The sequence below is a fragment of the Tauraco erythrolophus genome, chromosome 9 (assembly GCF_009769465.1).
Source record: "Tauraco erythrolophus isolate bTauEry1 chromosome 9, bTauEry1.pri, whole genome shotgun sequence".
Classification (NCBI taxonomy): domain Eukaryota; kingdom Metazoa; phylum Chordata; class Aves; order Musophagiformes; family Musophagidae; genus Tauraco; species Tauraco erythrolophus.
Window position 1 is genome coordinate 33,763,668 of NC_141473.1, and position 25,685 is coordinate 33,789,352.

At 39.5% G+C, this 25,685-nt stretch overlaps 1 protein-coding gene across 1 annotated transcript in view; it reads right to left on the reverse strand.

Annotated features, from left to right (window-relative positions):
* The window catches only part of ANK3 (ankyrin 3), a 203,057-nt gene that overhangs the window by 93,070 nt on the left and 84,302 nt on the right, over positions 1-25,685 (reverse strand). The window contains 9 exon segments of the mRNA XM_086616892.1: positions 445-642; positions 4,284-4,382; positions 5,123-5,221; positions 5,732-5,929; positions 8,074-8,172; positions 9,451-9,549; positions 12,349-12,447; positions 14,465-14,662; positions 19,174-19,272. Coding sequence (XP_086473018.1) covers positions 445-642; positions 4,284-4,382; positions 5,123-5,221; positions 5,732-5,929; positions 8,074-8,172; positions 9,451-9,549; positions 12,349-12,447; positions 14,465-14,662; positions 19,174-19,272 — 1,188 coding nt within the window.

A 25,685-nucleotide genomic window follows, 5' to 3' on the forward strand; every position in this document is an offset into this window, starting at 1 on the left:
TGATGTTATTATCCCATAAAAAAAATTTAGATTCCCTTAACAACTTAGTTGTTACCATTGTTTAATGGGCAGGCATATATCTAGAGGCTCATAAACGACGCACGCCAACCCCACTAACTGCTGCAGAGAAAAACACATTTTCTCTCTGGGCATGTTTTGGCAGACTAGTGATGTGGGGATAGGGAGGGAGCTGGATTAGTAAGTTCCTCTACAGCATGTGCTATCATCAACACTTGGGCACTACAACATAACAGTTCATTCAGTGTGACATGGCAGGCTGCATGCTGCTCTCTTTGCTAGAAGAGATGATGATGTGCATTCAAACACCTGCAGTGGTTTTCAAAACGTGCAGAATCACAGCCGACAAAATTTAATTGCAGGCCCCTATCCTTCTCATCACCATGTTTGTTTGTTGCCTTAGCACCAAGCAGGGGGAACACTTACCTTGTTGCTGAGATTTACGTTGGCATTTCTAGTAAGAAGTAATGACACCATGTCCACGTGGCCATCCTGAGAGGCAAGGTGTACCGGGGCGATACCCTGTCTGGTTACAGCATTCGCATCAGCACCATATTCCAGCAGCGTAGTTGCTATGTCCATCTGGTTTTTCTTGGCAGCTATGTGCAGTGGCGTATAGCCATTCTGCCAACAGAAAGCACTTCATTGCAAGCTACTTATTAAACAATGTGATACATCACTTTCCTGTACCTACCCAACTCTATGAAAGTAAGTCATTAGTTCTAAAAATTCTGTCAAACAGTCAAATACAATATTAATGAGCTGTACAAATGAATGTATCAGAGCTTTAAGCAATCTGTTTTTGACAGTACTGCTACAAATAGGAGGATTCTGAAAAAAACTTTCAAATTTGAGAAAAAAAAAATCTGTTCAGAAGAGCACAATCTATAGCAAAAGGAATTTGAGTTTCATTTCACAGACATTTGCTACTTTTCCTTAAATGTACATAAAATCTTCAAACTGAAAAGCAAGATGTGTGTTCATAACTCAAAACAGCTGTTATTGTTTGTTGTTTTTTTTTTTCCCATTTCCCAGTGTGAATGAAAGCATTATGTACACGAAATATGGCCTTTCTCGCAGCATTTACCCTAACATTATTGACAGGCTGTTTTCGTTCAGATCAAGGAAAAATTAAAGCATATAACTTTAGAGTCTTGCATTCTTTATTTTTTCATTCCTTCCAATATGTGTACCCAGTGACCCCACTACTAAAAACAAAAGCGCAGTATCTATTACATGATAACATTTTATAATTATAAAAAAGGATAGATGTGGCAGAAAATAGGTAAGTAGATATAAACAATAACTGATTAGCGCACAAATGCTAAAACACTGACTAAGGTATGACCAGTTTTTGGTACAGATTGTGATGCCTGTTTAATCAAGAAATTTTAGTCTTTCAGAAATGTAGTAGCCCTCATTTCAAAGCAACTGGCAAATATGCACACATACTAAGGAAGAAGGTTGTAGGGAATGAGACCCTAGCTGCATAAGCCATTTCATACAGTATCGCAAGTACCATGTGCAGATTACATAGCCCAATAAAATCTGTCTAAAGGCACAAAGCATTCCCCTGGCTTGGCTCCTCCCTGTGACCCATGGGACACAAAGGCTAGACTATATGGGGAGGCAGGGTGATGCAAGTAGGAGCAAAGGATAAATACAGAGGGGCACAGAAACGATTACAAGAAAGCTTTAATAGTAATCTGGAAGTGAGAGAGACACACAGCACTAACTCCATGTGAAAAAAGTTCTGTAACCTTCAAAATTCAATTCAGATTCAGTTCAGACCTTAGATACTACGACATTTGAAAACAACACTTGGGAAACACAGTGCACAATCAATAAGGCAAGTATACGGCCACTGAATTTTCACTTTGAAGATAAAATGCTTCCAGAAAAGCAAACACAATCCTCTCCCTTAGACTTCCTGCACGAAACTGACACGTAAAACAGTCATTGCCACATAGGCACCTACTAAATCCTAAATACTACATGCTAAATCCTGTGTGTATGCTAAACTCTGTGTATTTTAAATGGAGCCTGTGTATATTTTGTAAAATGAGTTTTCAAGCCTTTTTCTCAGAAATGGGCATACATTGCTTTCAGTGGGATGGAAAGCAGCAGGTTGCCAACAGAAGGCAAAAAGAGAGCTGAAAAATAAAAGCTGAAATTCGGCTCAGTCTGCATTTCTCCTCACGGTAAGAGCTGTGCTCTGTCACTACATATAAACATAGAAGGGAATGGAGAAGTTTGGAAGGAAGGGTATTGGGTTATTCTGGCTGCCAGGGAAAAGAGGCAAAAAGGGGAAAAGGTTAAAGATGAAGGGATAGAGGAAAATTGAGGCTTTAGGGGCAGGCAGGAAGAGAAGCACGGTAAGCTGGATGCCAAATTAAAATTAGGCACAAGCCTCATTTTGGCCTATAAAAAAGAATCGTTCATCAGAATGACTGTTTGTAGCACAGCGCTGTACTCTGACATGGCCACCTCCCATACCCTCTCACTGATCACTCTTCAAGGCAAATGCTGCTGGGCCAGGCTAATAAGCCAGTCCTAAGATCAGTGTTAAAGTCAGAAATGTCACAGAAAAAGCAACTGCTGATGAAACTAACTGTGGAGCCAGTGATGAGACATGACATAACACGTTTATTTATCAGACCACATTCACACAAGAAATGGGCAATCGTCTGCTGTTACCAACATCATCTTTCAGATGGCTGCACAGTGGGTGCCTAAAGCAACAAACATGCTACCATTAATTTGATTTAGTATTGACACTCTACTCAGTGTTGCTGTGGCTCACTTGCTGCAGAATACTAATGAACACTTTGTTTTAGGAAGACTTACAGCTGACACCTGATGGCCTGAAGTGGCAGCTGCAAAGCTGATCTCTTACAGAGGAAGAAGCTAAGGTGACCTGACACACGAGCGTGTGCAATATTAAACCATGTCCTATAGTGCTTCCACCTCGGTTTGGACTTCCCAAGGTCTCGTCGGTGGCTGCTGCCATCCCTGCCCCTACAGGATGCACAGCTTCCACTGGCAGTTTCTTTCAGTGAAAACTGGGTCAGTGTCTTCTCATCCCCTCCAGAAGGCCCTTTCTTCCCCACAGTGGCATTTAAGAGTGCTGTGTTGCAGTAGTAAAAGATCAGAGATCACTCCAGTTGACCTCCTGGGGCACTGCTCTGGCAGATTGCCACTATCGACATTATTGATTTCAGACTGTGCCGTTGCTGCTGGCTATCCATGTTTGTTTAACTTTCCTCTCTTTTGCACCAGGAGCTCTGGGACCCATCATGTATGACAGCCTCCATCCTCTTCTTTAGCCATGCAGAAGGCCTCTAGTATTATGGCTGTATTCAGTCATGTGTGAGAGGAAGGCAATCAAGGAAAGCTGTCTGTCCATCTATGATACTGGCTTTTCCACTAGCTCTCCCTTTTCCACAGTGGTTTTTTGCAATGATTTTAGGAATGTAACTGGTTTGTTTCAGATGGGGTATTTACACTGCACTTACCCCACTTGAACCTAGATATGCTTCTGCACTGTTTTACTTACTGCTGCTGTCCAACTATCAATTATTGATCCATACTTAAAACTGGAATCCACAAAACATATAGACACTTTAAGCTTCTCTCAATTCTTTTCTCTGCTCAGAGCTAGAATACATTTAAATATTTATTCTTTCACATCCCCAGAAATCTTACACTGTTGTCTTGCCTACAGTAAATTGCAATCAAAGCAGGGCTGTGACTAGTAGTTTTATTTTCTCACCAGCCCATTTACACTGTGGTAGAAGTATTATGAAGCACATTAATAATTACATACATTGTACTGAGAAACACATCACACCTCAGAAGTCATCCTGTGACACAACACAGGAGAACCATCCCTGTTCAGCAATGCATTAACTCCAGGCTTGCCCTGCACATATATTAAGATGCAATGATATACAATTGGCTGGCTTGGAGAAGGTACTGAAGAGAGCAGACAAGTGAAAGCAAGGCTCAGTATTTGCTGAGACTGACTTTTATTGAAACTGGAGATTTTAAATGTGTCTACATCTCTATTTGCTTTTTTACTGCTATTTTATTCACCTGCAGAATTATTCTAACAGCTTTACGTGGCTGTGAGACATCAATAAACAAGGTCACTGAGTCCCCTGTAATTGCAAGCGTATGCAGTCTAGAAAGAACAGAGGTAGACAGGGGATAAAGTGACACAAAAAGCCTAGGTACCGTTCCCCCAGTGTTACCAGTACTTGTACCTTGGCAGAGGCGTGAGGTGAAGCTCCCTGGTCCAACAGTAGGAGTGCCACTTTTTGATTATCGTAGTGAGCAGCTACATGCAGTGGTGTTAAACCGCTCTAAAAACACATGCAGAACAAACAAGTGCTGTTACAGACCTTCTCCAGGGAAAACTTAAAGAGTTTGGAAAATCAGAGTAGATACAGTGAAAAAACACATTTGTTATTCATTCATGTATCCAGAGTCTTTGATAACTTCAAAATCAAAAATTAAAACAGAGATTTGAAAATCCTTACTGAGCTGTGAAAGCCCTTTTCATTTCTCCCAAGGAAAATGAACAGAAAAGCACACATCTGTGCTGCTCCCAGGACAGAGCAGGTAAGGAATTTTGACCCTGAGGTCACACCCTCGACAATGTTTTTGTTTTACTGCTGTGGATAAGTAAACTGTCCCTTCTATCTGCAAAAATCCAGGTTGGGCTGGTTTAAAAATCTTGAGGTCCTACTGGGCTTTGCCCCCCATCATGAGACCTGAGGGAGCAGAGCCAGTTGCCCGAATACTCTGATAAGGAGTGTAAATAGTCTGGGCAGGAAGGTAGAGAACTCTTTGTCTTTATTCCTCTGGATGGTACAGAGAGGACAATTTTGTTGTCAATTAATGACAATAAAAGTCACTTTTGTCAAGAGTTTGCTGACTCTTGGCAGCCCCAACAGGGACTGGAATATTAGCTGAAACCTGTTCCAGTTAAACCCAGGCTGTGGATACTAGTGTGATGGTAAGTAGGTAGAAGGATATTATTAGGATATTACGTGCATTTAGATATTTGCTGTGCAAGTGGCAGCGGCTTCTTCTGTCCTACCTTTCCAGAAGCATCAGGAGATGCATTCTTCTGAAGCAGGAGGTTGGCTACCTCAATTTTCCCATATTTTGCAGCCACATGCAGAGGAGTAAATCCTTTCTGTAAGAAAAAGCAGTTCTATAGTAGCCTTACACACTCTTTCTCAGGGCAAGGTTTGTCTCTGATCTACAAAGATACTGCTGTTTCCATCCATCCCCTTTCATAGTCCTGAGTACAGGCAGCAAGTCTACAGCTTCCCAACTGCCCTGGCAGGTCTGGAGATCTTCCCTTGCAAGGCAAAGCGCTATCTACCTTAAAACAACTGTAAAAAGGGAAAGCCAGTTCCTTTCTTCACACCACCAAAGACTCAAGGACAAGGCTTATCAACTCCTGTCAGGAATTCCTGCCCTGCATTCCTTTCATTCCAAGAAAATGCATGTCTGATCACTGGGATATGTTATATGTCAGGTTCTGAGGTAACAGCATGAAGCTTTGAAACCTTTTAACGAAATGTAGCTCATTCTTACGTTATTCATATCTGTATATGACTTTTGCAGCATTTAATTGACAAGTAGCACTTGCTACAGGTATATTTTACTATTGAAGGTATCACTTTTGCAACTCCCTTACCTTGGTAATGATAGATAAAGATGCACCATGATCCAAAAGAACAGAAGCTACATCTTCATGTCCTTCTCTGGCAGAAAGATGCAGGGGCGTATAGCCAGACGTTGTAGCTGCATTTGGAGATGCTCCTTGCTGTAGCAGCTGCTGCACTATATCTGCTTTTCCCAGTCGAGCAGAAATGTGCAGTGGCGTTTGGTCATCCTAAACATAAAGGAAATAACACAGTGCTACGTAAGAAAACTAAGGCAGAAGATATTTGCTCAGACTCTATCACTTTTCAAAATTGCAGAGAAGTATTAATTCCATTGAGGTCTTATCTAGTAAATGTTACACACTGGCTTTCTCTTTGTCAGATAATAAAGATATATTGGGCTTTGTTGATGCATCACAAAATGTTCCGAACAGGTACATAATCCATAACAGTAAATAAACTGATCAATTTTCTTAATCTGTATTTGCCTCAATTTGCTCCACCACTAAAGTGCATTGAGTTTCCAGTTGAACTTGAGACCTTTCTTAAAATGCAGGGAATGCATAGCTCTATTCCACACATTTTGATCTTTTTTATGATTCCCAGTAACATTTAACAACTCAATCAGTTGTTTGGGATAACCTGAGGAGTTTAGCGTATTATTGCCTAGTAACTGGCATTAAGTACCACATTATTCTTTTTTACTGGTGAAGATTTGTTTGCTATTTTGCAAATAACTTTAAGGTAGATGTAACTGAAGATAAAGGATCGTGCTGAAATTCACTATTGTTTTCTCACTACTCATTCACAACACAAAAATCCTAATAATTCTAAGTACAGGGGTTGCTGCGTCATGAGTCTCGTTTATTTATTTTCCTTCAGTGTAAATACTGTGGTTGTTTGTGACCTTGTTCTCACTGCCTAGTAAATAATTTCTTCCTTATTCATTATTTGGTTTTGTATTTTTGTTCTCCCCATTCTCAGTCGTACAATCTTTGGATTAAGCACACTATAGCAACTACAGCCAACAAAGCCTAGGACCTTATTTTTTCCTGTTCCTCAAATCTGTTCAAACATCCTTCTCTCCCTATTTTTCCCTGCTGAATTTCCCACCTTTTGAGCACTGCTACCCCACATCCTGAAGCAGAGTGGTTCTGGGGTGTTGTCTGCTAGGGAGACTTCTGCCCATGCCCATCCTACAACACTGATTTTATACCTTCGGGATTTAGGATGTGAGAGCATCAGGATGTGAACACTGCTTCTCTACAGGGAAATTCTTCTCTGACTGGTGAAGAGCCTTTATGGTTCAAAAATATTTCCAGTTTTTGCCTGTTTCCCACAAATTTCTTATGACTGATGTTAGCACTGGTGTATAATCTATTATTTGTATTTAGTTGATATTTGTGATAACAAATTGATCACAGGCAACAGCAGTTTACACAAATTAAAATTATTTAGAAAATATTTGCATGATTGAGCTTCTGAGCACGAGCTGTTCACTTTCAAGTCTGTCTTTGGAGATTTACAGACCATATGATTCACTTCTATTGTCAGACTGCTTGCAGATATGAAAAGTATCTGACACAAATATTTAGTCAGAGTTCCTTATAAGTAAGTAGTCTTACTAGTAACTTTGTGAGCCAATTCGGAGATGACAATTTCACAGTGAAAAATAGATTTATTTGAAATTGTATTCATTCAATCACTATTTGGAAAGAAAAATATTTTCCTAGTTTTACCTATTAAGACTGCTATTTACTGCACTTATTTGTCTCCTTCCCCTGTCTGTTTCCTGGAACTCTTATTTCCATAATTTTGTATGTTTCTTCAGTGGCTCTTGACCATTTCTTTTTCCTTCCCTCTTATCTTCCTTTATAGCAATTGTTTCTACAGAGTCTGTTCCTTCTTTCCAGCCATATGTTACACCCCCTTACTGTGCCTCCTTACTTTATGAGATGTTCTTTAGAAGTATAACTATTTTTGAATGCATACAGGCTGATGCTCTAGGGACATGACAGGAGGCACCAGTAGTGTAAGGTTTAGAGTTTTGCAGAAATAAAAGTAGATTTGAGGCATTTCTCTCCCTCCTTCCCACCCCAAAATAAAACACTTCAAACACAGAATAGTTTATATTAAAAACTGATAAAATAAACTAGCATGCTATCAACTTGACATCTCCTGCCTTCTCCCTTACATACAGATCACTCATGACTACAGTAAGAGAGTATGTAACAAGATATCGGTTGTCATTGTGCCAAGGCCCTTGGCTTCATCTCTCGTTCACTTCCCAGAAGACACACGCAAGATGAATGTGATTACTTGCTTTGTTAAATATAAATAATCTAGGGTTATTATACTTGGGCCATCACCTTACCTTAGCTTTAGCCTCCACCAGAGCTCCATTTTGTACCAGGTATCGAACGACCTCTGTTTGGCCAGCTCTGGCAGCCATGTGCAGTGCCGTTTCTCCTCTCTAGCACACAGCAGCAAAAACAAAATGTTGTTAAAAACACACTGCAGGAAAAACAAACCCAAACATGTTTCATAAATACAAAACTACTGGTGACCCAGATCAGAATAATCTTCACTAGAATTTTTGTAGCAGTTATCTTTGAGCAAGATGGGAGATTAAGTCAATATTTGACCGCTTGGCTGTATGCTACAAAGCAATTGATTTCAGCGTCAGTTTCACAACACAATAGTGCCTTTGTCACTAGTCTTTTGCTGGAAAGACACAGTGCAATTTTTGTATTTACTAGCATTTTACAAACAGTGTTAAAAATTACATCAATTTAAATAGAGCCTAATTTAGTCAGACATAAAACTGATTCAAATTTTGTATATTCAGATACACATATTTTTGGCTTTCCTCCTGCTATGCCCTATGCCCCCACTATCGTTTGTTATCTGACAAGCACTGAGATGAGTGAACAAGAGGAAAAAAAAAATCATTACTGAGTACATTAATCTAAGGCTTCTTGGACTTAAGAAAATACAAATCCAAGGAAATCGGAATAAATTCAGGAGGGGAAACTGCTTTCTACATTTTTGGACATGGATATGTCTTTAGGTAGAAACACCTGCTAATTTACAAAGGGCTTTGCACTTTTATATAATCTAATACAATTAACGAATTAAGACTTTAATAAACGATTCTCTTCTAACTTCACCTGTGTATGGAAGGTGAGAGAGAGATCGTGTGGCCAAACTTAAAAAGAATGAACAAGCTTCTACTTTCCTCACATTTCTCAACTTTCAAACATCCATCTGACAAAGACTTCAGTTTTTACACATGCCCCGGGGCACACAGTGCACATCCAGTAGAAAAGCACACTTCTATGGCTGGATGGACACAGGCAATATGTCCCGACAATCTGCTGCAATCTGTTGGTAACAGCAGAATTTCCCTTAAATGGTAGGCCCCCGGGGTCCTGGGAAAACAGTGCTTAACAGTCAAGTACACATCTCAAAAATTCCATATGAGAAGCTACAGTATGTCTCATTCTTTATTTCAGAAAATAAAAAGAATAGAGCCTGCTTAAGGTCAGCTTCTTTTGAGGTTTCCTCAACCTGCCAAGCACCTCCCAAGTAGGAGTCAGCAGGCTGCACTTTCCCATGACTCCATTAGGAGCCACTACTGCTAAGGAGGTGGATGGCAAATACCTGAATCAGGCACTTCACAGCAGTGCTGCTCCCAGATATTATAATGCATTCTCCCTTCTGCCATGCTGAAAAGAAAGCTGTTACTCACCACGTTGGTAGTGTTGGGTGATGCTCCATGGTGCATTAGCTGCGATACAATATTTACATGTCCCATGAAGGCAGCAACATGGATTGGAGTTAGGCCCGACTGAAAATCAAACCAAATTCACAGTTAAATACCTGCTTCCACACTGCTTTACAAGAACACCATGGGAAAAAACAAGTAAGTATGTAATATATATATATAGTAAGTAAATATATCTATAGTAAGTAAACCCAAGCACTTGCTCTTCTGAGAGGATCTTACCTTCACAAAAACATATACACATGCTTAAACTAAAGGGCACAGAGAATTGGAAACACCAATGAGTATGATTCATGAGCAAACATACAAACATTCTAGGAATTCAGTAATTCTTCATCAACTAAAATCAACCATAGCTAAGCAAGATTTCTTTCTGAAGTTTTTGCTAAATATCATTTTGGGCCAGGTTAAAAAAAAAAAGGTAGAAGTATTCCCAGTACTAAGAGAAGACTTTCTGGAACATTTAGCTAATGCAAAAAAGATGCAGTGCCCATTGTTCCCACCAAATCCGGTTGCTTTTGGGTGAACAAAAAGGCCTATTGAACTCAGTGGTGAGCTCCATCCTCGCAGTTTGTCTAGGAGAAATGGAATTTAAAACTCTAGCATCCAGCCAGAGAGGCACAGACACAGATGACATGGGCTAAAGAGAATTCCCCCTTCTCTCAGGGCCTTGTGGCACCATCACCATCACAAATCTGCACCACTGCCCTTACACAAGATATAGAAGACCAACTGGAGAGAAAGAGAAAGAGGGAGAAGGGGAGGGGAAAAAAGGGAGCAGTCATTTAGCAGGGCACGACCTCAAGGATTTTGCTTTAGAAATCCAATCAATAGTTAATATTTCTCCAAATAGCATTACCCTAAAGCCTCTTCACAGCTGCTTCTGCACAGCTGTAGCAACAGTCAGCAGAGGCTGCAGAAGGGAGTTTTGATACCAAGAGAAGGAGATAGCTCAGTGGATCTCTGGAAATCCCCTGGTTTAGGCAGCTTCCCCATAGCTGTACACAAGTCCCAGGAGGACAGAGGTGAGGAAAACACACTTTTATTCCTTTCTCAGGCAGAAAACCAAACATGAGCAGGAAGGCAGAATAACTTGTTGAGCATGTAATTTCTTTTCCCTCTTTCACATAATTTAGTAAATGTTTTTAAAATAATTGACTACAGGAAATATAATGCCTGTGTGTCCTTTTTGACTATAAACACTATCTCGTACTACAGAGATTCAAGCCTGCAGCTGCCGAAAAAAAAAAAAAAAAAGGTGCAGTATCTACAAACAGAAGTATGGAATCCACCTGGAAAGTAGAATTTATCATAGAAAAGGCAATAAGCATTACCTTTAATAATCAGTCTATATGCAACAATGACTATTTGTCACATTTGGTACCGTTTCCTCTTGTTGCATTTGCATTGTTTATTCAGATCTCGCAACCAACACTTGTTCGTTCTCAGATTCCTTTGGGGAGGAATCGTGTGAAGCTTTCTGGCCAATTTGTTTTGATAACCAGATATAATCTTTCATTCTTACTAGAGAAATAGCAGCTTATGTATGGATGCTAAGTACCAGCTCCTAATTCTGCCTTGAAAGGTTGTTACTGTATAGACAGCCAGTGAAAGGGGCAGGCAGGAGGGCAGAGCTTTGCAATGAAGTATCACGAGGAATCTCAGTAAATGCAGTCAAATGTGGTTTGAGATCATGGTGAGGCAACAACAGGAAATAAAGGCAGAGCTGTTGCTTTTGGAAAATTTTTGCCTGAAAAAGCAATTCAGAGGATACAGATGAGACTGTTAACCTGGTTTACTCACACAAGACAGTGAAGTATTGCTGTTGCTTTCATTCTTTTAATTCTTTGTATTTAAAAGGGGTAAAATTGGATAGCTTTTCTACTTCCACAGTGACCGATTAATATGGAGGACAGACATCGTATCTCTTCTGTTAAGGTTCTCTTTGCACCGTTCATTTGCTAACATGTTTTCAGACTAGACTCTACAAGCTGTATCTACAAATCCTATGATTTTTAAAACTAGTCTGGAGATATGTGAGCTGTAGCAAGGGCAGGCTCAGTTCTCTGTCAAGAAAGCCAGGAAAGGAGATGTATGATTTACTACTGAATAATTAAAACAAAATCCCATGCATCAAATGAAAGTCTGTTCTGGGGAGATGAACTGCTCCCAGTTGTATCTTGTTTAATCAATAGAATTGTTTATCATTTCCTAACCTGGCTTCTTTGTCAGTGGTCACACACTCATATATGTGACCTTTCCTCCAAATTTAGTATACACATACAAACCAAATTTTCCATAGGTACTTAATTAATCTTTAAATTGTGCCAATAACTGGGTATAGACCATCTCATGCCAATTGAAGTAATAGCATATTGATTTCTGTCTAACTGATTTGTGATGACCCATGATGGTGAGGGAATATCATTTCTGTGTGGAAAGCCAAAACAAGGTCTGTGAATTAAACCACCTTTCAAAACAGGACTTGAGTGAAGCACAGCCTTCATACGTTGATTTCCTTACCAGGATGATTTTCATCTTCTGTGCATTAAATTACAGGCAAAAATCAGCAGAAATTATAGATTCTTTTTTTAAACTTGTTAAAAAAATGGTTTAAAATCTGTTATGTTTCACTTGTTATCCCCAGTGTATTCTGTAAGCGTATCAGTTGGGTGTTGTGATCCATTAGGGCAACTGAGAATACTATTCAGTTTTATTATTTGGTAATATCTAGTTGAAAGTAATTGTTGAACTTGAATGGTAGTACATGCTCTTTCAGAAACAGAAAAAAAAAAAAATCAATATAGTTACGATGAATTTTGCAGGAGAAACAAAGACAAATGTGAAAAGACCACTTCTTACCTCAGTCACAGCTTGGATTGATGCACCGTGCTTCAGAAGAAGTTCCATTACTTTTATTCTGTTCTTCTTGCAGGCAATGTGAAGAGGTGTGAAACCATTCTGTAAATGAGAAAGAATATACATTTTGATACAGCATATGTCATTAAAAAGTAGAATTGGGCATGGAATTCACATAAAACATTTCTCTATTTTAACAGAACATGTCCCAGATTTGTTTTGGCTTCACTAAATAGTTCATGTAAAAGAGAGAAAAAAACTTCTAAAAAGATGTATTTCATAAGCCAGTTTTAATTATTAAATATATTGTCCACTCCAATAAAGAAATTATTTTTTAAAATTCTCAGTTCACATAAAATTGTCAAAAGCTTCATTTTTGCTTAAGGGTATTCACTATTATCTAGGTGGGGGTTTTGTTGGAGGTTTTATGAGGGGTTGGGGTTTTTTGGTTTGGTTTTCTTTTGACTTTTCAGAACTGCTGATAAAAAAACACTTTACTTTTACAAGCTCTGGCATTTGGATCCTCTTCTAATCTTACTACTATTTTTTTTTTAATTCATTACCTGCCAGTTTACTGTCATTACAATTATTTTGCCCCCTCCTTTGAAAAAAATTGCATGTGCAGCAGAGTGAATGCTTAAAACTACCATCTTATTTGGCATCAGATGATACAACAGAAAACAAGTAAAACAGGAAAATAAGCTGTCCAGAGCATCCACAACCGGTACAATAACATTAGCGCGCTGAATGCTGATGCCGCTCTGTGTATTCATCAAAAAAGCCTTTGCAGAACAATTCTGAAAACAGCTGACAGAACTGGTCCCTCAGATCGGATAAAAATTAGGGTTTTTTTACCTGCCATATAGTAAAGAATATCGTATGCTTTTGTAACATGAGGTCAGTGCAATTGTCTGTTCCAGTTAAGTGTGAGCAGCTCCCAACTCTCTCCCTAGCAGTGGACAACATCCAGGGTAACCTCAGATGTGTTTCAGGGAAGAGTGAGCTCAAGCTCCAGATACTGCACTCAGGCTCCTTCTACTTAATCATCTTGAGTGGGGATCAGGGCAGAACAAAAGGAAACACCACAAAGATTTAGGGGAAAAGGAAGTTTGTGGCTAGGTTATCAGACCAGTGAGAGGCCACTGCCAGCAACCCTGACAAGCTAAACCTGATGATTTGATTATTTTAGAAAGCAAAAATAAATATTACAGGCCTACAGACTCCCCACTTGCTGGTTATAGTGAACAAACCCCATATATCATAATACCTTAACCAACGACACCTGACAATAGGTTGATCTGGCACAAAAAACCAGAGGGGCTGAGAGAAGGAAATCTATGGAGCCTGTGCTGTTTTCAAGAGTCAACTCCCACCTGGCTTGTGAGGGTTTCAAGAGCTCACATAATATTTCAGGAATTGAATGAGTTAGTAGCACCAGCTGCGAAACCAACAGTCAACTCAGTTAATGTCAGAACATTAACTTGTTTGAAACAGTTATTGAAGAACAAATCAAAAAGACATTTTAAAAACAACGGACTGCAAGTGTAATTTTGAACAAGTGCATTAAGGCATTCAGTTTGTATGCAGTTTAATGACATTAACAGATTTTGCTGCTGAAGTTGTTTTTAAAGTAGAAAGGCATATGACTCCATTGGCATAATTATAAAATACCACAAATACTCATTATGTAACTCGTTCCTGCTTTTTACTCTTTCACATCTTTGAGAGTTAATAAAAATTCTCTCAGTTTTAAGCATTGCTGATTATTTTCTCTTTACAAACACTTGGAAAATGAGAATTCCCTCCCAACCGAAAACTATGGCAGTTATATCTGCAGCTGCTTCATGTATTCAGAATCATAACGAGCTACCAGGAGGCACAAGTCCTCTAGTTAGACTAGAAATTCATAAACCATTGTTGACTGTCCGTAAGTAAAGGTCTGCTCTAATTGTACAATACATTATTAACACTTCGAACTTCGAGCATCCTCTCTTGGGCTGCAGCAATACAACATGCCCTCACTGTCAACCATCAGCAGGCAGAAAACAACTCTCAGATAAGTCTCACTGCAACTTTGGAAGAATGTTTAGCTGTGAATGGTAACCCACTGTGTACTCACCAGCGCTTTGGCATTAGGATTAGCTTTCTTGTCCAAGAGAACCTTGGCAACTTTGTAGTGGCCACAGTGGGCGGCAACATGCAGCGCAGTCAGATAGTCATTAGTGACGTCATCTACAGGCACGTTGTGCTGAATCAGAAGCTGAACACAGTTTAGATGATCTCCTTGTGTTGCCATGTGCAATGGAGACAAACCATTCTGCGAAAAAAAGACCCAACACTGATGGGTTATAGGATATTCAGAGAAATGAAACTCCTCCACGCTGTTCTTAAAGCCTTTGTTGTATGAAGAATTTTACAATTCAAATTTGAGAGGACTCAAACTTAACAGGTTCAGTGTAACAATAATGGTTCTTACTCCGACAAAAGCCACACGGAACTTGGAGCTTGTTTGGTTAGAGTTTGTAGGCAGCTCTACCTTAAAAAACCAGTCATACCATATCAGCAATGCTCTAAATGTAGCTTATTTCAGCCAGTATAGCTCAGGTAAGTTGCTCAAATTAAATGTTATGTGAAGAACAGCACTTAGTGACTTCTAATACCTGCTGTTTCTAAAAGCTGCATTAAACTCGCCACTCCGATGTAGCCTGCATATATAAAGCATGAGAGAGCAGGTCAGAGCATCACTCAGCAATCACTACAGCCTTCCTTCATCCCTCCGCTAGTGTTTCCTTGAACTTGCATTATACACTTGTCTTACACCACATTATAAACCTGTAGAGACCATTCCTCCCAGCCAACCTTGGTACAATAGCAAAAGTTTCAAGTGCAACCAGGCTAAAAAATGAGATCACCATGATGTGACCTACCAGTGGCAGCAATAAAGCTGTTTCATCAGAGAAACACCTGAGAGAGGTTCATGTTCAGGAACAAAACCTGTATGAAGGATTGTTTCTTGCACTGCATACAATAATTAATCAACAAGCTGACAACATATATTAAACTTCCAGAGTAAAGACAAGAGAAATAATTCTCAGAACTTTAAAGGACTGACCCTATTTCATGACAAAAGATTAAAAAACATGCCAGAATGAAAGAGGTCTTGTTAGCAGAGGTACATGAGCTACTGCGATAAATCTTAACACACCTTCTTCCATTTGTATTCTTTTTTTTCAACTTAGTCCTTCTAATGCCAAAATTAGATTCAAGTGCAGGAGCTATTCTGGTAACACATAATAGTACATAATCTATAAACGACTGGCAGAACACAGTGTTTGCCATCACGAAGAAACTGAAACTCTTGCTCACAGGAGCAGTGCCCTCATGTGACCGCAGTCAGCAAAGGCAAAGTAGCAACACAGAGTCCGCTGAGACCTCAGGCTTTCTGAAACATGATTTCCTCCTTCTCCCTTCCCATGGCCATACCATAACAGTAATGACAAACATTTAAAATAAAGGTGGAAATACACAGTAAAAGAATTTTTTAAAGTGACATAGAAGAAAGATAATGAAAGCAAACAGGCTGATACTGTCAGAATTTGAAAGCAGTTTACATTCAGTGCTGAGAAGCAGACATTCTTGAACACCGTTATATCTTTCAAGTAAGATTATCTCATGGGCATCTCACTTGTGATTTATGTTGGCTTGGATAAGCTCTCTCCCATTCCCATAGGCTAATACAGCAATTATCTGCATGGAAGCTTGATACTGGCAATGCATTTTAAATCTTTTTGCTGTCTTCTAGTGCAGTTGAGCAGGAAAAAAAAAAAAAAAAATCCCTCAGTCACGAAGCCCTCCTGACAACAGTTTAACTGATGATGCTTTTAAGTGATAGTGAAAAATCATGAAACTTCATACTCTGTTCTGTTCCATTTTTATAAGATCCTTCAGGTGAAAAGTAGCATTCTTAATAATAACAGCCAATAAACCACACTTATTAAAGGAGTAAGAAATTGAGAAGATGACATGCAACTCCCTCATAGGAGAGACTTGTATGAAAGAAGCTGACGTTGATGGAAAAGAAGGGAAGAAGCAGAGCAGCCACACATCAATTTGGGAAAAATCTGCAAGATACTTGACAAAATTGTCATGGCTGAAAACAAGTGCAGCAATTAGCCAGACTTTTTATGCAAAAGAGCAAGAGACAAGACTGGATGCTAAAGAAGTTGATGAAGACAAAACATCATTGGAATATTGTCTTTTGTTAGGACCTATACCAGGCTTGCTCTTAATTCTGTTGTAGTAGAAGATACTCTTCAATCTTACACAAGTCATTTAATATTTCAATGCCTTTGTCTTCCCACTTTTAACATAAAAATATTACATATAACAATGTTCTCCTGTCCCATATCCACGTTGTGAGAGACAATCCAGCAAAGTCTGTAAGAAGCGATGTGGTACTTCAAGATGGAGTCACTAAAAAAACATTGTTATATTACTGTTTTTATGAAGAGTGCCAAGAAAATATTAAAAGGTGAAGAAGTTCAAGATTAATCAAATATGTTGACAGTCACATGATACCTTAAAAAAAAAAAATCAGAAGAGGACCACAGAGATGAAATAGAGTATCAGATGCCTGACTAGGCAAACATAAAATTATCAGCGATACACAGCTTATTTTGTAGCTGTGTCAAAGGACTTCAATCAGGGAAAGTGTCATTAACTTGTGGGGAGTGGGGAGAGGGGACAAAAAAGGAAAAGAGCTAAACAAGCCTAGAAAAACAGCAATTAAAAAAAGATGGGAATTCATACACAGAAGTGTCATTTCTCATACAAAAAAATCACTGGCATAGTCAGGACTAGAATGTGGGCTTCCTTTTGCTTGTAGAAAACCCCAGATACCCATGAGGTCGTTGCCTCCCATGAAAATAAATCTAAGGTTATTGCAGTGCGAAAAGGGGCCAGCGCTACATTAAACAATCTCTAGCAGGAAATAGCTATCAAACTGCAGTCCAGTTATTCTCCTGAAAGAGCTTTATATAACATGAGAAAACTTTGTGAAGCTGATATTCTTTCAAAGATGTGTCCTATTTCCAATAACATATGACTTAATTTGAAGAGAATGGAACCACTTATTTTTGCAGAGGACAGTACTCCACTTTAGTGCCAAATGAACGGATTCATTAATGTCATTCAGAGGTACTGCTACTTCCTAGCTTACCTTCTGAAAATAGCAAAATTAACACATCAGAGGGAAATTTGGGAAGCTCTGCACTTTCTTCTGTTGACTTTTTAAGACATAACATAGTTTTCTCAATTCCAGAGCAGAGCTTCCATTTTGCTGGAGGTGTTTACATAAGCCTCTGCAGGTCAACAGCCAAAGTTTGTCCTTCAGCCTTGGGCTATTTCAAACCCTCTATCCCATGTTCTCATCTGCCTGATTTTGGCTAGTGAACTCTGGGACAGGCTCTGTGAACCTCCTCAGGAAAAAGAACAAATTCAAAATGCACAGGCCTTAACAGCAGGTTAAGCTTAGGGATAACACCTCACAATACAAAATTCATGTAGCAAAGAAATGTAGCTCCTTAGGAGAGGTTCTCATTTATGATGGTGGAAATCAAAGCAATGAGGTGTTATGTTTTTTTCTTCGAGTAATTAATTGAGCTACCAGAGAGCGTGGAAGAGCCCTGCTCCCTGGAGTATGAGCTCTAGGCTCTGAGAGGGCCAGCAGTGTGGAGACATGCCCTGGGGGGGCTCCTGGACAGCCTCTTGTGAGTTTGCAAGTCAGGGCTGTGGGATTCCATGGAAGCTCCACAAACAAAGAATGGGTGGATCCTGTCTGTCAGATTACCCATGATAGCACTTGCCAGTGACTCACTGAGCAAATGAAAGCTGGTGCCAACCTCCCCAAACAAATGCTAAATATATTCCAGTAATAGAAAGAAAAAAAAAAAAAAAAAAAAAAAAAAAAAGAACAGGGAGGAGAAAAGCAGCATATAGAAGGGTGTTGAGACAGAATAGGATGGGATGACAACAGACAAAAGAAATAACAGAAGGAAACAAGAAATGTTGTTGGAAATATATTGCTTACAGACTGAGAGAAAAAACGCAGTGAAAGGTTACCTTGGGAAAGAACCTCAACAAACTGCACAATCCAAATGTCAATCCTGAACAGGAAAGTTATGGATTGCAGTGGTGCTACAAAGCAGGCTGCTACCCTGAGATTTAAAATCAGCAATAATGGCTCTGCACAGGCCACCACCAGCAGAGTTCTGGCAACCTTGTGCTTTAATGCCAACCCTTGGGTCTAAAGTAATCTGCGCACCTGGTGCAGGTGATTTGAAATTCCTATGAAGAATTTTGCATGCTAAACTGTAGAGAGATAGAAAGTGGAGAAACTAGTAATCAAGCTAGGTCCTAAGGAAATACGAGCTGTGTCTGCAAAGAGACATTGCTCTATTTTTGTCTCTTATCTCTACTCCAGCCTTAGGGTAATTTGGTGCAGGCTGAAGATATATTGTAATCATCATGTATTTATTCCAGAATAGATTCAGAGATTTTCAACTACTGAAATGCTGAGCGATAAGGTTACCATACATGCATTTGGGCTGGCACAGAAACCTTTTTTTTGTGTCTCTTGATTTAACACATTTTACATATGCAGACGTGCATTACATACGGCATTCACTTTGGAGATCTCCCACACAGTTACTTTAAATAACTATGATATAGGAAAGTTATTGTCAAACCCTTAAATATATGAGACATGCAGAATTACATAAAAAAAAAATAAATACAAAGCTTATCCCAGGAGAAAACAGTACCAGTTACCTTGGTTTTGGAAAGAATAGGGGCACCACGATCCAGCAGCATTTCTACAACCTGTTCATGGCCACTTCTTGCTCCACAGTGGAGAGGGGTCAACCCATCCTATGGGACACAAGCATTATAATAGATTAGTTTCAGACACAGTAAAATCTTGTGCACTTTTTAAAGACCTGCTACTTCCCAAGGAACTAATTAATACCTGTAGGATGCTGCTCTTATGGAACTAAAAGGTGAACCTGTCTGTTTAAATAAACAGAGTACATTTTGGTGCTGATTTTCTAAACATGTAAATAGTCATATCAAATTGGTGTTCATGCAATGGGCTACTTCCAAGCCCTCACTGTACATGTGGTAAAGTGATAAATACACATACAAGAAAGATGAGATTGCACATTAGGTACTTTTTGCCTGAATGCTTTTGAGAAAACTGGGTCTTTCATTTGTCAGTATGCATCAAATTCAATGGATAGTCCTTTGTCTGAGGGGAAAAAAAAAATTAACATCTTTCCTACTTAGACTTTATTACATTGATTTTGACAGGTGTATAGCAGATGAGACCAGGTGGTAAAAGTACGTTGGATTAACTTCTGTCCCTTGTTGTATAGACCATGCTTGTGTGAGTTTTAGCTGAATGACTGGTCTAGAGTCAAGGCATACTATCAATATCTCTCTTGGAATAGTTTGCTTAGTAATAGTTACCATATTAGAAATACTTTCCTTAAATGAAAGGAAGACTTTTTAACATTAATGGAGTTGTTCCAAAGTGATTTGATTACTCTTAGACCTGTACCCTGTTTACAACAGCTCAAGTAGCCTGCTGCACACGAGTGCTATGATGAAAACTAGCACGTATGCCTTCAGTAACTGTCACATGGAGTAACGTCACATGGAGTTTGTCAATGCCGTATGACACAGTCCTTGTTGCAAATAGTAATGTCATAGTTTCAAGAAAAATAAGGAAGAAAAATTAATGTTTTCAGAATTAATAAGAGCAAATATTTGATTTGTTACAAGCAAAACAAATACGCAGGAGACAGTCACACGAGCAATATTGTGTTTTCACTACATATGTCGAAAGAAGATCCTTTATTAAAAAGGGTGAAACTAATAATGAAGAAAGGGAAGTATTTATTCCTTTTCCAAATACAAGTCATAAAGGAAGGGGGGCCTTTTTCCAGTGTCTTCCAGCACCCTTAAACACACATATGTTGTATTGTCTAAAATATGTCATATCATTTTTATAAATAGGATTATTGAAAATTCCTTCTCACAAATCCTTTGCTTGCTAATTAATGCACATGCACTCCCTCTCTGTCTTCGTATGGTAGCAAGTACTATTAAGACACCTCCTTAGATATATTTTCCATGTAAAATTACAATATTCTTTCATGATAATTCCTAACTCATTACACTCTACTAGAACATCAGCTTAAGGTCTGCGAAGTGTAGAGGGCAGTGGGGAAGAGGGAGGTGGTGATTCAGAGAGTCTTCCACTCTCCTGGCTTCTACTTTCTTGCCTCTCCTAATAAGCCTTTGAAAGAGACAGAAATTGTTGTGATTAGCTTTTTCCTCTAGTCTCATTTAAAACTTTTATGATTCTCATTGTGCATGTTTGTCCACTTAAAAACAGACATATGTTTTTGATGTAGATGAAGAAAAGATTTTGGTTCAGTCTTAACTTGATCAGGACTCAGGCAGTCATTTGTTCATGCAAAAGGAACGGTTTGGCCCATTATGTTCTTACTGGCATCTCTGGAGCTGCTGCTATTGTCATTTCTGCTTCTTTCTGTTATTTCAGCCCATGAAGTACAAGGAAGGGCATCTTGTTAAAATGATGCTATATAAAATAAATATGTATAGCTCAAAACATGTAAGTAAAGACAAAGAGAAAAGATATCAAACCCAATGAATGGCACGTGTTTAAAAAAGGTAATGCATATTTCCCATAGCAGGTGTTTCCACAGGCAAAGGCATATCAAGTACCGAGCAGAAAGGATAAAACTAAGATAAAAACATCATCAACACAAAAAAACATGTATAGGAATGAAAATATAGTCAGTCAGGTTGATAACTAGAGACCTGTAGGCAGGAGATGAAGATCATGTACATTAGATTGTTCTTTCTTATAATTAACATATTCTCCAGGCACATCAGAGAAAGATACTCAAGGAGATCGGGCGCAAAACTGTAAGCTAAAGAACATTTTCCAGATTTTACACACCCCAACTCATTTCAGCAATGTACCATGGGTAGTACATACCAAGCTCACAGAGTATGAGACACATTTGATCATTTTCATGCGCTAGACCCTTAAAAACTACTTCAGTGATCCCGAGAGCACAGTGCTCTAACCCTCTCAACATTGCCTAGGTCTGCCCAGCTTGTGCCTGTAGTTGACAAGATTCCTGTGGCACACGAGATGGCAGGCAGTCTTGCTTGGCTGACTAGAGCTCATTCCAGTCCACACAGCAGTCACCACCACCAGATGCATCACAGAGTGTGACACAACATTACAATGTAATATAGGTGATTGTTGGGACAGCTGGTCTGCAGCTGTTGTTAAGACGATGTCAGGACTCCTACTGTAAAGAGCAAATACATTTGAAGACATTCATTTAGCTGCAGAGATTTTTTTCGTATTCTGAAAAGACACTGTCTATTCACCTGGCTTAATTGCTATATGGCACTAAAAGTCATAAAGAAATGTGCAGAGGCAATATGAAACAGATCACAGAAAGATTTTGTTTGAAAAAAGAATCTGAGATTAAAAGAGACTGCTCTGAACTCAGCAAGACTTCTCTGATTTTGTCAGGAGATTTTAGATTTTCTAGTTGCTTATTTACTGTTCATATAGACTATGCTATGTGAAGCATAAAATATATTACATCTATTAGGAAGCAAACTTGCCTTAGTACGATAGTCTGCAATGGCTCAGAAAAACCATTACAAATGATAATGTCAATAATCTGCAGATTAAGGACCCTAAGTATGCGCTGACATGATAAATCATATCATCTGCATTATCTATCCCTCCAGAGAGCCTGAGAGCAGCTCCAGCAAAACCAGGAGGATAATAGAAGGCGTTCTGCTTAGGCACAAGCTTCCTATAAGCATTGCACACCAATCTCTGGGGCTGCTGCTCTTTCTTTAGCTTTTATTTCAAACACACAGACACACCCCAGATAAGTGAGATCTGAGCAGTTTCTGGTCCCTGTTGAGATTGGGAGCCTGTGCTCCTCAGCTACCCCTTCCCTGTCAATGCCCACGTAGAATTTCCCTCATACAATGGGATCCTCTGGGCTGTACGCTGCATCCATGGCAGCCTCAGTACCACATCAGCAAGCATCAGCTTCTAATACAGTCTATGAGTGATGAAATTAAGCACAACACCCAGTAAAAACTTTACTGGGATGCAAATATTCAGCAAGAGCTTGTCAGACTGAGCCAAATCTCAGAGCCTGTCCCTGGCCTTGGCAGGAGTGTGCCAGGCACTTCACTCCCCTGAGCCAGAGGTAGAAGGCTGCTTCCTCAGGGGAGCAATTACTGCTGCCTCCAGGGTTTATCCTCCCCGTCACTGCTCAGTGAGTCTCTGTGCACGTGCTTCAGCCTAGCAGGGCTCTGTATCTCATGGTCCCTCCGTGCTCTAAGTCTCCTGAATTCTTCACTTCATTGGCATTATTGCAAACTGCCCCTTCCATACAACAGGGCAACAAATGAGGTTTGCTCTTCCTACACGTGAAAATGCACTTAGAGAGTCAAGTCAGTGTTATTCTTGTAGTTAATTTGTATCTTAATACACGTGGCTTTTCTGGGGCAGCTTATGTATGATCTGATGCATCTTAAAAGAGCGTATCCCACATGTTTTCATGCAGATAAGAGTGCTGGTCTGTTATTTAGCTGCAAAATCAGTAGAATGAAGATTATAAACACTTAATGATAATCCAGGCTAAAACATGCTTGCTGCCTGCTTCAGACACAAATTCACTTCGGCATATACAGTATTAGAGAGCCAAAGCAAATCAAGCTAATTTAATCAACCTCTCTAATTAAACTTTATTTTAAAAAGTCTTTTCTGGAAGATAGAGAAAAAATAATTAGGGCAACATTCAGTAAACATGTTACATGAGGCATTAACAGGTCTTTGCTTAGAGTGGTAGTTAAAAACCTAAGGATAAAAGCTGCCCTGGATGGACGAAACCAACACATACTTCTTGAGGAGTACTCTTAAGAATTCAGTACAAAGCCCCGGGTACCAGCTGCTAGACATCTCACACAAAGAAAGGACAGAGAGAAGATAAACAGCTAGTTAAAATAAACAACGCAATATAAGCATGAACTAAAAGGGGGGAAAAAAAAAGACTCAGCCTCAGAATAGTTGTTAGACCGTTTTTGAAAACAGCCTCATATGCTCACACGTTATCTGAACTCCTAACTACAGCTTGCAGGAGTGCAACAATATTTACGGTGCTCATCAAATCCTAGTCCTGATGAATACAGAGAAATTGGGAGCACTTGGATGACTTCTACAGTAATTTAAACAGGATAAGGCTTTAGCCCTTCACATCAACCTTTCGTGCAGTACTTGGGCACTGCAGTTTCCAGGACCATCTGCCAGCAGCAAATGCAAGTGCTTATGGAAATGACTAAGGAAAAGAAATCATTACCTCATTTATATGAATTTATCCCTAAAATGAGTATGTTTGTGAAAAATAAAAGTATACATTATGTGACGCATATTTCCAGGACCCTGTACAGAGAATGGATTGCAGGAACACATCACAAAAAGACAGCTGAATAACTAAACCTGTCCTATCCAAGAGTCAAAGTAGCTAATCCTGGCCCTGTTAGCATTTGGTCAACAACACAAAACAGTATCTTCTGCATACTCATTTAAAGGTGAATTACAGACCTGATAAAGGAGAAACAAAGGCTTAGGAATTTCTGCCTCTGAGCAAAAGAAGCAATTTTCAAGAATTTTTGTCTTTTCGTATGGATACGGAACCTTGGCCATTCACCTTTAAGGAGGTATTTTGTGTTCCATAACGAGATTTGCATTAAATAATATCACAGTGTCCAAGACAAAAACTACTTTAATCAAACAAAAAAATTCTCATCTCTTATCCACAAAAAATCTGCTCATCTCTTTAAAAAAAAAAAAAAGTCTCACATTTATAAATCTGGTAATAGGAGCCTCACTTATTTTCAGGTGCAAATCCCATCTGTTTATCAAGTTGTGCGTGCATTCAGCACCCGCACCTGCCCCTTGTAGAACACCACAAGGCTGGGCTCTGACTGGGCATCGTGCTGGCAGGCGTGACTTGATATCTGTATCAGAAAAGACAGCCTTGGCTGCTCTTTGCCTTTCGACACATTAAGCAGTAGTGATGCTGTTGGAAAAGGATGTGACTTTTGACATCCTGTAGTTTTGTAAAGCTATTCTATGTGTGGGACCTTAAAAAAAGAACAGTGCTTAAAAAAATGATATGACTGCAAAGTTGATATACCTCAATTGTTCTGCCTTGGAAAACAACATTGGGTCAGGTAGGAATAACAAGAGACATTTAGCAGGAACATGTGTTATAACGGCTCAAGCAATTAATCTTTGCTATTGAACATGAGAACTAGACAAGACACTCCTGAAGAAATGTCCTCCTTTCATCTGGCACCACATTACTCTCAGCCTTCTATTTCTTCTCCTATTGATTTGTAAATCCTTCCTGACCTACTCTAGTGATGGTCTTCCCTTTTCTCAATCATGTAGCTGTCTGCTGGGTTCAATGAGACTCCTTGGCAGAGCCACACACGACCCAGACCGCAGGCTTTTGGTAAACCCTTGCCAGGATGAGTCAGTGCCGCTGGGAGCAAAACTTCCACTTAGTCACTAACTGCCAGAAAACGATGCCTCTGGTAATGCCAGAGAAGTGCAACGATGAGCAACACACATACAGCACAAGCAGAAGTAGTTATGCAAATCCCTTCTGATTTATGGAGAGGATGGGTGTTTGGGGAAACAGGCAGTCTCTGGGGGAAGCCAGAAAAAACAAACCACAGCTTCGTGAACCACACTCATCCATTGCCTTTTGCCTCACTGGGAAGCTCTGCCAGACTCAGGCGCTGTTAATGCTTCTGCTCTCTTCCTGGATCCTGTTTCCGTCCCAGCCTGTATTTTTAGTTACATAAATTATCCTAATGTCTGACCCTGGAGCCTGTGATACAGAAAATGAAGCAGATCACAGATATTCATAACTAAAAGGAAAAAACCAAGCTGGACTGCAACTATTTAAAGTAGTGGTCCCGACATTTTGGCTGCAGTGGGCCATATAAATACTTGCAGAGAGTAATCAAATAGTCCCTCGCCATGTGCCTTTCTTCCTGCTCTGACCAAATGCACATCTGTCACGTCACCAAAGTGTGGCCCATCCCACCACATGGTAGGCCCACACACCTCAGCCTGGCAGCCCCCATGTAGCATGTTGGAGGCTGGTATTTTAGTCCAGAAATTATACACACTGTTC